Genomic DNA, 14,404 nt, shown 5'->3' with positions numbered 1-14,404 from the left:
ACCACAGGATGAAATATTAACATAAATGGGTCAAGTGTCATAATTTGCCAAATACATTGCACAGGACATCCTTTTTCAGATATGAGTTGGAGGAGATGGCCTTTGCTCTGAGATTCTTTTCAATGCTGAAATTCTGTGATTCCCCAAAACAAAGTCCAGTAACACAAAAATTAGTACAGAAAAACAACAATGGGGAAGCCTAGCTGAAAACTTATTTCAAACAATTTATAACACAAAACAATTCTTATACAATAAAAAGTTTGAAAGTAATTCACTATGTAATTTGCCCTATATAAAAAGTACAAAAGAATTCCTTAATTCATGGGGACCAGTGATTAATTGTGAAACACTAATATTACTAAAGAATAATTCAAAAAGGTCAAAATTTTAAGTATTTGCTATACACAGGTTTCAAATGCTATATTTGTAGTTTGTTTCTCTTTGAAAAAGCTGCCTATAGCACCAGCTTTTGAGATAAGAATTCACTATTTGACAAAAACTGATGAGAAAATTGGAAACTAGTATGGCAGAAAGTAGAAATAGACCCACACCTAACACCATATACCAAAATAAGATCAAAATGGGTTCATGATCTAGACATAAAGAATACTATAAACAAATTAGAACATAGAATAGTTTACCTCTCAGATTTGTGGAGGAGGAAGGAATGAATTTGTGATCAAAGAACTAGAGAGCATTATTGATCATAGAATAGTTAATTTTGATTATATTAAGTTAAAAAGGTTTCATACAAACAAAATTAATGCAGACAAGATTAGAAGAAAAGCAATAAACTGGGAAAAGATTTTTACATTCAAAGGATCTGATAAAGGCCTCATTTCTAAAATATAGAGATAACTGACTCAAATTTATAATAGTTCAAGCTATTATCCAACTGATAAAAGGTCAAAGGAAACGCACAATTTTCAGATGAAGAAATTGAAACTATTTGTAGTCACATGAAAAGGTGCTCCAAATCACTACTGAAATGCAAATTAAGACAACTCTGAGATACCACTACACACCTGCCAAATTGGCTAAGATGAAAAGATAATGAAGAATGTTGAAGGGAATGTGGGAAAACTGGGACACTGATACATTGTTGGTGGAACTGTGAGTGGATTCAACCATTCTGAAAGCAATTTGGAACTACGCTCAAAAAGTTATCAAACTGTGCATATCCTTTGATCCAGCAGTGTTACTACTAGGCTTATATCCCAAAGAGATTTTAAAGAAGGAAAAGGGACCCACATGTGCAAAAACATTTGTGACAACCCTTTTCATAGTGGCAAAAAAACTGGAAACTGAGAGGATGCCCATCAACTGGAGAATGGCTGGGTAAACTGTGGTATATGAATGCTATGAAATATTATTGTTCTGTAAGAAATGACCAGAAGGATGATTTCAGAGAAGCTTGAAGAAACCTATATGAACTGATGCTAAGTGAAATGAGCAGAACCAGGAGATCATTGTATATGGTAACAGCAAGATTATATACTATGATCAATTCTGATGTACATGGCTCTTTTCAACAATAAGATGATTCAAACAAGGTGCAGTTGTTCACTGACAGAGAGCCATCTACACATAGAGAGGACTATGGGAACTGAGTGAACACAACATAGCATTCTTACTCTTTCTGTTGTTATTTGCTTGCATTGTCTTATTTCTCAGTTTTTTTTTCTTTTCCTTGATCTGATTTTTCTTGTGCAACAAGATAACTGCATAAATATGTATACATATATTGGACCTAATGAGTAAAACTCATTATCTTTCTCCTTTAACCACACCTCTGTCCATCCAAACTTCCCCATTACTATCAAAGACACCACTATTGTCCCAGTCTCATAATTTAATGTCATCCTCAATATCTCTAACCTAATATATCCAATGGATGGCAAGGTCTGTTGATTTCACCCTTGTAATATCTCTCAAGTATGTCCCCTTCTTTCCTGACAATGATATCACTAGTGAACCCCCCCCAGCTTGGATAACTGTAATAGTCTGTTGGTGGGTCTGCTTGCCTCAAATTTCTCCTCACTTTAATCCATCCTCCAATCAGCTGCTAAAGTTATTTTCCTAAATTAAAGGTCTGACCACAATATCCACCCATTTATCAATAAATTTCAGTGACTCCTTATCACCTCCAGGATCAAATACAAACTAAATACAAAATACTCTATTTGGTGTTCAAAGTCCTTCAGAACCCACTTCCTATCTTCCCTATCTTCTTACACCTTACATCTATCCAGGTATTCTTTGAGAAGGACCTCCTTACTGTTCCATGAACAAGAATACACCATCTTTAACTGAAGAGTATTTTTTCTTCCTATCTCCCACGCCTAGAATGCTTTCTCTTCATCTCTACCTGCTGGCTTTCTTCAAGTTCCAATTAAAATCTCATCTCATTCAGGAAGCTTTCTAACACCTCTTTACAGAAAAAATATTTCCTACTTGTCATATAATTGGTCTATACATATTTGTTTGCTTTTTGTCTTCTCTATTATAATTTCCTCAAGAGCAGGCATTGTTTTCTATCCTTTTCAGTATCTCCAAAGCTTAGTGGGGCCTGGTACACAGTAGGCACTTAGTAAAAGCTCACTGACTAAAACAATTAGCATAGTAATCTATAGACAGTGATGGTTTCCAAAATTTTTCTTCTTTCTACTTCCTAAGAATTGCAGTAGAGAATGGATGCTACATAAAAGTTACAAGGGTCCATTATAAATATAAGAATTGTCTATAAGGTATCTCTATTCCTAAGACAAAAAAAAAAAAAAAAAAAAAAAAAGGGGGGTAATTCAAATATGAAAACTTATGGAAAATAAAGCATATAATAGAAAGTGACTACATTTACATTATTGTGGTGATTTCTCCAGCCAAAAGAAAACTAACTTGGTGAAAGCTATCTACAGGCTCAAGAAGGAAAAAAGGACGAAAAAAGACAAGTTTATAGAAGGACCAATTTTCATTTAAACACATTAAATAATTTCATCGAACGAAGTATAAATATATGGGGGGAAAGTTGTTGTTTTTAATATGCCTGTACTTACCATTGTAAGGGCAGACGTTTGAGGTATTCTGGTCCAGAACTACAGACAGAGCAAATGAATGTATAAAATCTAAAAAAGAAAAAAAATAAAATAAAATAAAAAAAGTATCAAATAACTAAGGGCAACACATAATATTCCAGACTAAAGTACATATATAGTATATGTACTTATATAGCATAGTATAAATCAAAAAATATAATCAAAAAGACTCAGAAGGTGACAAAGTGCTTCTGATTGAATGAATACATATAAATGATCTAGAAGATTAAACTGTTCACACCCCAAGATGAGGAGATAGGAAGAGAGAATGAGATGGAATAAACTCCAAACCTTGGAATCAAGAGACCTTATATGCAACTGGACATCTGCTACTAAGATCTTGGGCATCCACAGGCCTCACTCAACTATATATAAAATGAGATGATTGGCTAAGTGATCAGTAAAGTTTCTTCTGGTTCTTAGAGTCTAAGATCCTGTATTTTATATGTATGTGAATATTAATTAAACATTATATATAAAATTCCCCAAGTATGATAAACCAAATTTATTTAAGTCTACTCTTAAACTCCCACACTATTAATATATGCAAAATTTATTTGAAATTTTAAAGCACAGCATGTTTTTCCCCCCTTTGAGGTGGTCAAATTCCAACTCTTAAAATTCGATGTTTTGAGTTAATTCTAGGAATCTGAAACAGCACAAATATTAAGCATGTTAAAAATAAGGAAAAGCAGTAAAGCTTGAATACTTACCTGTCACCAAATAACATTGGCTTTTGAAGGCATTGCACACAAGCCTCATGAAACCACTGCTTACATTTGCAGCACTGCAACATTTTTAAATACCAGCTTCAAAAAAAGAAAGAAAAAAGGATGTTAAAATTATTACTTTTCTATCAGAATGTTCTAGGAAAAGCAATATTCTTCATATACTAGAAAAAAGTTGTTGATTTTTTTTAAAATTCTATAATTTTTTTGATTCATCAATGAAAACAAAGTGCATTTCTTACTTATTTCTTTATGTGACTTAACATTTGTCATACAGAAGACCCTCATAAACTTTTGTTGAAAGAATCTGCAGTTCTGTCAAGAATATAGTGGATTTCTTGTAATACAAAAGACTAAGAACTTTTCCCCCCTTTCCTTATGGCATCAGAGTTCTCCTAAGAATATAATTATCAGCAATCTCCAACTTGCAAAATACCTAACACTAGCGTGTGTGTGTGTGTGTGTGTGTGTGTGTACACACGCATATGTGTGTATATATTTATTTATTCTTGGAACAATGTTGCTGTTAACTATGCCCAATATCTTCTTGGTTCTATGCATTTAACTGTTCATTATTTATGTAAGCCTTTACATGATTTTCTAAAATCAACCTGCTCATAATTTCTTCCCCCAGTGTTATTGCAACATAATCATTTATCACAATTTGTTTAGCCATTCCTCAATTAATAGATAGTTCAATTTCTAGTTCTTTGCTACCACAAAGAGAACTAAATATTTTAGAACATAATGGTTCTTTTATTTTTTTCTCTAATCATTTTGGGAAATAGACTTAATAGTGGTATTGCTAGTTCAAAGTGTTTTATAATTCTTTAGGTATAATTCCAGATTGCTCTCCAAAATAGAGACCCTAACACTAATCCTAGGATTTTGACAGGGCCCAATCTGAGTAAACAACCCATGGCAGTCATGGAAGAATTGTAAAAATTTAGATGTAAAGCAAGAGAACAGAGGGGCAGTGAGATGGTTCAATGGATAAAGCACTGGCCCTGGAGTCAGGAGAACCTAAGTTCAATGAACTAAGTTTAATGATCTTTTAAATAGATTCCAAGAAAGAGTTAACATATAATGGGTATTTTTACTACCTTCTCAATAGTACACCTTGGAAGAGACTCTACGTTTAAAATGTAAGTAACCCATGAATATTAGATAAGGGTGTGGGAGTCTAGTCAATTACAAATTAGCATGAATTATTTTGACTTCCCTCCTTCCAATATCAAGCTATATATTAATAGAACTAAGAATTTAGGTCTAAATAAAGAGGAAATATGTGATTTTGAAACATAAAACACTTTGGGAGTTAGGGCAGAATGAATGAACTGGGGGGTTCCTGAGGGAGTGATACACTAGAACACGGGTTCTCAAACTACCGCCTGTGGGCCACATTCGGCCCACTGAGGATGTTTATGGCAAATGAGCTGAGGGGTGGAGACAGAGTGTGAGTTTTTGTTTTTACTATAGTACAGCCCTCCAACAGACTGAGGGACAGTGAACTGGCCCCCTATTTAAAAAGTTTGAGGACCACTGCACTAGAAGATATGAAAAGAACATTAAAAAAAAGGAAATACGGTCCCAAAGAAAAATATTTATTTTAATAGATTGCCTAGATCTGATTTTGTATCTAAGTAATGTCTTCTCTTCCTTCCTGCATACTGTTTTTGTTTCTAGATCTTTTGACTGACCTGGAGCTTAAACTAGTATGTGGATTTAGAGAATTCAAAACACCTGAATGAGTTAGTCTGGAAACCAAATCACCATTTACATCTAGGTCCTGATTAGAGCAACTAAAGAATCCTCTTAAATGCTTGCATCACTCAAATTCATGCTATATAATTCCACTGGACTACAACCAATTATTATGTATTATGCTGTAAAATATTCATGAACTTGAATACTTGCACTAATCAAGACTTAGCTGTATAAAACCTTCTTTCTCTCAGAACATATTCTCAGAGTTCCAAGCAAGTCTTCCAAGTATGTTTTAAGAATACCACTACTTGGGGGGCAGCTAGGTGGCTCTCAATGGATAGAGCACCAGCCCTGAATTCAGGAGGACCCAAGTTCAAATCTGGTCTCAGACACTTAACACTTCCTAGCTGTGTGACCCTGGGCAAGTCATTTAAGCCCAGCCTCAAAAGAAGGGGAAAAAAAAAATACCACTACTTTGTAAGATGGGGACTACTCTCTTATCACTTCAGTTTTTTCAATCAGCATAGCAAAATAGAAAGAACACTGCTCAGAATCAGATTTGGTTCCAATATTTACTAGTACTGAACTTATACAATTCCCTTAACCTTGCTAAGGTTCAGTTTCTAACTATACCATTCTTAAAGGGTTGTTGTCAGGAAAGCACTTTTAAAATTGAAGCATCAAGTAACATCATAACTATTTTCAGCACACTGTGTTGCCACATCCATATATTATCTCACCATCCCAGAAGAAAGCCTTAAAAGGGAAAAGGGGAGATCTTATCAAAAGATCAAATGGTAGTGATAAGGAAGAGACAGAAGCAACACTACTGCTTTGCCTTAGTGACAAATGGCAGAAATGAGCATGTGGCTTTGTGTTTTTGTATAGATGCAATTAGGTGAATAGGGTATTTCTCATGGAGTACTTCACAGAGGTGTATGATCTTTTGTGTCTTTTTTAACACTGTAAAAACCATTTCTCTTAATAGATGCCTCTTTAACTAACCACTCCAAATCATGAGAACAAGGCCAATTCATTACAACTTGAAGGTATGGCTCTGTACTTAGTAGCTATTGAAACATACAGCTATCTATCCTCAGACCCCACATTATCAGGTGACTCCAGACTGCTTTATTTGAGATAAGTCAACTTCAATCTCTTGCTTACCATAATTTGACAAAAAGAAAAAACTAAAATGATAAAATCAGTAATTTATTTGCAATTCTACTAACCCTCTCTGGACCCAAGATGATTCTACATACCTATGAGTAAAGCATATATAGCTTTTGTTATAAGTATCTTAACAAGATTTTTTGTTTGATATTTTACAGAAATATTCTATGATTAGTTGATGTTACTTAAGTCTGATCACTTTGTACTGTATTTTTTAAATAAGAGCTGCTAAGTCATATCATCCTGGTTCTGAAAAACTACTTCCTCCCATTCTCATCCTAATACTAGATTGTACAATTTAACAAAACAAATACTAAATGGATAAAGATTGTATATTGTCCACATTACAACATACAGCTGGATAGATAACCTGTAGGACTGAGTCACCAGATAGTACAAATGTACAATCACTTGGATCTTGAGATTGGTCTACTTTTAGGACTTAAGTTTTTATGACTCCAAACTTCTCCAATACACTAAGGTCCATCTTTTTAAGAGCAACATTATACCAGTGTTATTGTATGACTACATGATGTAGAACACTATTCAATAAATAGTCACAAATGAGTATCACACAGAAGAGTAATGAAGGTTCATATGATGATGGAGGAATAACTATAACGTAGCAAAACAAGTAACTTCAAAGAGGAGGTACAGTATTTGTCATCAGGGAAATGTATAATAAGAAAAGAAAATAACATGGAAAGGCAAGGTTATGACAAGTCAACAGCCCAAGTATTCCACTATTATCATTGTGATACGGGAAGAAAGTGAGATCATCCAATGTATTGGGAATTTGTGGAAGAAAATAGATAAGAACCCCACAAATGGCAACCATAGATAGACTGTAATCTGCATTGCTTAAGGAAATATACAAACTAATGAGATTGGAAATTTAATAGAAGATTTGAATACTGTGCACATGAACTTAAATGTTCAAAATAATTATCATCAAATTGTCTTATGAGTTTTTGTACTTATAACTATTCTAAACAGGTTTTTAAATTTTTATCATTTTTTTTAACTGGTAGTTTTAAACCAAAATCAACAATAGTGGTTTGCTCAGTACTTGTCCTTATTTTATCTGAAATTTTATTAATAATTTGACAAATTTAAAGAAGGCATTAACATTAGAAAATAATACAAAATGAGAATGGTGAACTAAATCAAATGAGAAATAAATATAACTCCTGAATCTTGAATTAAAAAAAAAACAAAAACAAAAAAAAACACCATACAGGTATTTATCGTTTTTCAGTTGTGCATGACTCTTCATGACACCATTTGGAGAATTGGCAAAGATGTTGGAGTACTCTGCCATTTTCTTCTTCAACTCATTTTACAAATGAAGAAATTCATGTATAGTGTTACATGACTTGCCCAAGGTCATATAGCTAGAAAGTGTAGAAGACTAGATTGGAATTCAGGAAAATGATTTAAATCTTTTCTAACAGCTTTGTGAATATAAAAATATGTGTGAATTAAGAGTTTAACTAGGAGAGTATTAACTCTAGTACTAAGATTTAAGTATCATGTGATCATTTATCAACTAACCTAATTTTAATATTTAACTCCTTTTTTGACTCTAAAATACCTGGCTAGAAAATTCTTTCAGTTAAAAGTACACAAAACCAACTTCTTAATGGTGTCTGAATATGATTTTATTTAACTAATCTTGCACTATTGCTGCAGAATACTGTGAATATTGAGTACTTAAATGTTTAATTGAATTGCTTATAAAACATAATCAATCATATCACCACCACCACTATTACCACCAGACAAGAATAGTAAAATCTGTGTCGATTAATTTGTCCCTAAATTTATACTAATATTTGCTTTTTATTCACTCTAACACTGTCAGTTTCTAAAGGGCCAATAACAATAAAGCTGACATTTACCAAAGAATGTGAGAACCACCAAAATCTCAGACCTGATTGGGAAATGCAACAATTTCTTCCCTTAGAGTTAGCTTAAGCCAACATTCCTAGTATTTACAAATCCTCTTAAATACTCAATAAATAAGGATTTATGGACTGTGTTAAGTAACTGAATAGAAAATATTATTTACTTACTCTCCAGGGCCTCCACAGTAGCAGTAACATTGCTGAGCATTGGTCTTATGGCCTGGATCCCATTCTAGGTCTGCCACACTATAGGGTAAAGTCTGCTTCATGACTTGCAATGCTTTGGCATTTGGTCCTTTCTTAAGCGCACCACCCCTCTATATTAATTTTAAAAATTACAAAAACAATCAGCTAACAATGAAGGATACATTATAAACACCATTTAAATATCAGTGACTTACAATATGTCTAACTTGACAGTTTCCAAAATATTGTTTTATAACTATTATTAAAAATTTACTTTTTACTTCTGTCATTAAAAAAATACCAATCAGTTCAGACATTCATTAACCACTTCTTTTTCATTATTTTCTTTTGTATCAAAAACCCAATTTCAAATTTACTATCAAAATTGACAGGGCAGTTACAATCTAGTAATACTTATAAAACAAAGCGTATTTGTTTCTACATAGCTTTAGTTATTCTTATTTTTCCACAAAAAAGTAAGATATTTACAAAAATCACAGTAGAAAATTTACTAAGTTTACTTAGGGACACAGACAAAAATGTTAAAAATATACACCTTTGTTGTTGTTGCAAAAACACACTGTCGACAGAGCCATTTTTCATCGGAGTCAATCACGCTGGAATCAATATTAGGTGTATGGCACAACTGATGATATCCTAAATTTTGAAAAATAAATTTAGATGCTCAAATGGGGACAAGTGATTCACCAAAATTTCAAGGATATGTTTCAAAATAAAATTATCTTGCTTGTAATATTAAATTATAAGCACTTAATAATTCTTTATTAATATAAGATGTTTTTCTTTTTGATATAAAAGCATATGTCAAATTTCATTTTAGTTCTTAAGTTGAACACAATTTAATTTCTTGTCAAACTATATTTCACATTTCAGGCATCAATAAATTAAATTAGTACACTGAATTTATTCAAAATAATGTTACATAACATTATGTAATAGAAGTTACATGTAATTTAACAAATAAGGCCTCAAGTTATCAATGCATCGAAATATTTATTAATACTTATATATAAAGAAATCTAAAGACTAAGGATAAAAAAAAAATTAACATTTTAATGAAATTTTATCCTACATACCTTGTCCACACTTATCACATATAACCATTTCATTAGGAGCTTCTGAATACTCTTCCTGACATATTGTACAGACCATTTCCCCACTTCCAGTGGCTCCTGAAGATAATTAAAAATATTTTTAATCAAGAAAAAAAATAGTGAAAAGTAAAAAAGGGCTTCACACAAGTCATTTCCATGTATCACAGAATGTTTGTAGAAGATTGCTTTGTTGACAGGTAAATCCTCATTAAGTAATATTTAACAAAAACTTAAAGAAAGCTGCTATTTTTTTTTATTAAAGGATCTAATTATATCGCCATGCAAATCAGAGCAACCAACAGTTTTGTTATGAAGCAGCAATTACTGTTCTTGCTCACATTATTTCCTATGTCAAAAATATACTTTTTCATCCATTGGATTCCTACACATTCTTTAAAGCCTATTCCAAATACAGCCACCTCTTCTAATTCTGTACTTCTTCCTATGGATCTCACATGGCACTGATTTGCAACTTTTTAATGCACTTACTATAAAATATTTTGTATCTTTCATCTATATTTATGCCCTATCTCCCTACAGGACTCTAGCTGTGTAAGCTCAATGAGAATAATAATGGTGACTTACCTAAATCTTTTAACTGCCCACCCATTAACTAGCACAGTCCTCTGCTCATAACAGGAACTTTACAAATTTGTGTTTTCGTTCCCCTTAATCATGACACTTATCACTCGCAGAGGTCTGCCTAAACTCCAAAACTAATCACCAAACAAAATAGAAAAGGAGTAATCATAACGATACTTGACTGGCATGAGCTCATAATCAGATAAGTCACCTCAAAGGCAACCTTTTTAAGTGATCTTATTATTCTTTTTTTAATGTTGGTGTGAGAAGATAAATCAATTACTTGTAGAAACTTACACATTCATTCTTTATCCATTAAAATATCATTTATCTCTGGCTCACTCCTGGTAGTGAGTCTTTAGCTTCATTTCTTCCCCTTCTAGAGCTACTTATGGACACCAAAGATTAAACCACAAGTGCACACACATCCTTTTGTCATTTTAGTGGCAGCAACAGTAGCCTAGCTAGGTAGGGGGAAGAACACAGAACTGGACTGTCAGGAGATATTTCAATAGGATCTTCTAGTCATGTGGGCTTTATGACCCACACAGGTGTTCCCTTTTCCTGCCATTTGACACCACTTCAAAAAGACTAAGAGAAAAAAACAAAAAAACATTTGTCTAAACTATCTAGGAAGCAGCAAGGAGTCGCCACAGGATCTCAGGAATGAGTCAAGAAAGATCTACATTAGAGTGTACCATCTGATAGCAAGTTATGTGATAGTAGGTTTCAAGAGATACAGTTCTCTGAAGACTGCTTGGGGCTCCTCAAAATCTTTTTGGAGAATCCAAAAGATCAAAATTTTTATCATAATATTACTAAGACTTCATTTACTTATTAAAATGTTTTTCCCTGTTCTAATTATGTACTTATACGATATCAGATTTTCTTCATATACTTCAATCAAAACCACATACTTCAATAGACTGGATGCAAAAGCAGGTATGAGAATACAGCTGTCTTAAATTAAACCAGGTATTAAAAAGAATGGCAAAAAGCATGTAAAACACAATGCCACTCTTCTCAATTTTTGTTTTTGAAAATATAATTTTCATTAAAAATGTTCATGGATTTATTGATTATTTTTAAATGAAATAATTTTTTTTAATGTTTTAATTTCGAACACAGTAAATACTAATGTAACCTACAAAATAAAGAAAAATTCTTCTAGGTCCTCAATTTTTAAGTATAAAAGATCCTGAAACCAAAAAGTTTGAAAATCACTGTTCTACAGTATAAGTGAACAACCCCTACTGTGAAAAGACAGTTCAAAATCCAAATTTACAAATCAAAGTCTAAAAATTATTCTTTTGGGATTAGAGAGATGTTTCAGCCTACTAAGGTCATGTTGTTGGAGCCCTGCTGTCCCTTTAAATCCTTTGGCTTAGTATGTTCTCACTGCCTCCTCAGTTCCATCTTCAAAGTATGCCACCATCCCTCTGAAAAGATTAATTACAGAATGGTTACTTCTTTAGAATTATTTAAGCTTTTGAGTATCTGAGATCAAAGTGATACAATTATACAGACTGTGACTGAACTTTTATATTTTCTAGTTTTCTTCAATAAATACGCATTTGTTAAATGTCTTTATATATATATATATTTGTTATGCTTGGTCATGAAAACCTTCCTTCCAAGAAACCAGGAAATGGAAAGCTCTAGTAATTTAATACATAATTATGACTTTTGCCCCCAAAAAGGAACTCAAAAGCTAAAGCAACCATTATGTAGAGAAATTACTCCCTTTAATGCTGGTAGCTAAACTTATAAAAGGGCTGGTGGAAAAAGTCCTGGAGCTGAGATAGCAGCAATAATACTTTAAACCAATCAACTTCAGACCCTCTACAGGGAGTATCTTCTTTGGAAAGGACTTTAATAAAAGAAAGCTCTATATCACAGTTCTAAATAAACTAATAGCTAATAGTCCCATATGTTTCCTTTCTAGGTTGGACGAATTTTAGATTCCTTCCTGATTAGTTATCTGATAAAACAGATAAATGGAGCTTTACTGAGCTATCAGTATACTTAGAATTTTGATATAGAGATTTCAACATTCTTTTTGCAATTAAAGAACTTTCCAGAGAGAATACACCTATACAGGGCCCTTACTTACCAGATTTAAAGGGCAGCTGAAACAATGATCCCAACAACTTCCATTGACATAAGTATCTGCAATTATAATGTGTGTTAATGGAAATTTTAAAATTTTTTTATTATATTTTAAAAGGGATACTTCAATTTATTCTGACATTAATCCAAATCTAATTATTAACACCTCATCAAGAAGTAACAAAAATAAATGAAGCAGCAATTTCCACCATACACTTATTAATACGTGTTTCCTATTATTACAAAATAAGGGATCTATATAATCTGTGTTTCATTAAGTCCTAAATGTGACTTAAAAGAATTGTTCTTCAGTCATGTCCACCTCTGTGACCCCACAAACCATAAGATCCCAGGCCCTTCTTTCCTTCACTATATCCTCAAGTCTGTCCAAGTTCATGTTCACAACTTCCATGACACTATCTATTCATTTCACTCCTACTGTCCTCATCTCCATGTGCTTTCAACCTTTCTCTACAGCAGGGTCTTTTCCATTGAGTCTTCTTTTCATCATATGACCAAAATATGACTTTCCAATGAACCCTTAATAGTCACTAAAAATGTTCATGATAGTTCACACAAGTGTTCACTTTTTACCTAACATTTTTTCCTCTTGTATATCAGTAACGTTTCCAAACTGATGATTCCAAATACATGATTATTCTACTGGCAAAGATCCAACTTTTTATGACAAATGACCTCTCAAGACCAATGATTGGGGAGTAGATTGATGATTTTCCCTCCTTTTTTTTTTCTTTTGGTTTATTTTAATACCCACAGTAAAGGGGCAGAAAAATTTGAAGGAAAAAAAACCCCAAAAACAAATTTCAACATAAATTACTTTCAAGAAAAATAACACTTGCCTGTTTGTATGTCCTTCCAGAGAACCCAGGATTTAGAACTATCTTCAAATATGATGAAACAGCTCTGTTTCAATATGTTTATCTGTAACACAGAAGAATATTTCAGATGAATTTTCCAAAAATTATAACCATAATCTCAAAACTAGGATATGATTTTATGTTAAAATTTAAGTTGTGATAATAAAAGACTTTTAAGTAACTTGCCTTTTTGATAGTTCCAAGATAAAATAAGCCATCTGACCATCTAGCTAGGACATCCTGACCTTCTTCAAATTTACATGCTGGCTTTTTGGCTTTTTGCCCATCCTGTAAAGACAGTTTGGTCAAGGATGTCGGGGTCTTTTGGTTTCGACGTAAAGGAGACCGCTTATGGACCAATGAATTACACGCCCCTGTAGAGTCTCTGTTTAGGAAACAGAAGTCATTAAAACACATACACAATAATAAGCACATCCTACATTTACAAAGTACTCATAAAAATTCTCAGGCAAGCAGTGCAAGAATTATACTAATTTTATAGGTGGGGAACAAGATTCAGTTAGGTTAAGTAACTTGTTCAGGAAGTAATTGGCTGGTAAGCACTGAGGTCAAATTACTAGACTTCTGTTGCCAGCTCAGCAGTGTCTTTTCCCTAACTCCCTAGCAATGCATGCCAGAGCAAAGCAGGCTGTCCCCTATTTGAAGAATAGGTACTGTCCTCTTTGGACATGATTATACCATTTTGCCTAAAGAAGAACAACATGTAGTGTAACTTCTATGCAAATTGTACTAAGAAATGGATTTGAGATTTACAAACAGATGTCATAAGACACAGAACCATAAAAATAAAACAAAACCTCTCTAACCAGTCTCAGAAGTACTGATCCATATTCTCATCTTGTTCAATGATTAATAAAAATACTCACTATAGGAAATGACAGCAAGAAACTCAAGGTCATGTCGGCA

General features: G+C 32.9%; 1 protein-coding gene across 2 annotated transcripts in view; it reads right to left on the bottom strand.

The window, feature by feature from the left end:
- MTF2 (metal response element binding transcription factor 2) overlaps positions 1-14,404 on the bottom strand; it is a 48,988-nt gene that overhangs the window by 13,646 nt on the left and 20,938 nt on the right. Inside the window, exons 2-8 of one of the 2 annotated variants that reach the window (XM_074262707.1) lie at positions 13,664-13,862; positions 13,460-13,541; positions 9,891-9,986; positions 9,350-9,450; positions 8,776-8,924; positions 3,806-3,901; positions 3,054-3,122 (exon numbers count right to left, since the gene is read on the bottom strand). In XM_074262707.1, the coding sequence (XP_074118808.1) occupies positions 3,054-3,122; positions 3,806-3,901; positions 8,776-8,924; positions 9,350-9,450; positions 9,891-9,986; positions 13,460-13,541; positions 13,664-13,862 (792 nt within the window). Of the gene's footprint in view, positions 1-3,053; positions 3,123-3,805; positions 3,902-8,775; positions 8,925-9,349; positions 9,451-9,890; positions 9,987-11,828; positions 11,930-13,459; positions 13,542-13,663; positions 13,863-14,404 lie in introns of those variants that run through there. The other variant, XM_074262708.1, reaches the window with a different exon arrangement.

Source organism: Sminthopsis crassicaudata, chromosome 4 (assembly GCF_048593235.1).
Source record: "Sminthopsis crassicaudata isolate SCR6 chromosome 4, ASM4859323v1, whole genome shotgun sequence".
Lineage (NCBI taxonomy): Eukaryota > Metazoa > Chordata > Mammalia > Dasyuromorphia > Dasyuridae > Sminthopsis > Sminthopsis crassicaudata.
Note: the sequence above shows the minus strand (reverse complement) of the source record. Positions and strands in the feature narration are given on the sequence as shown.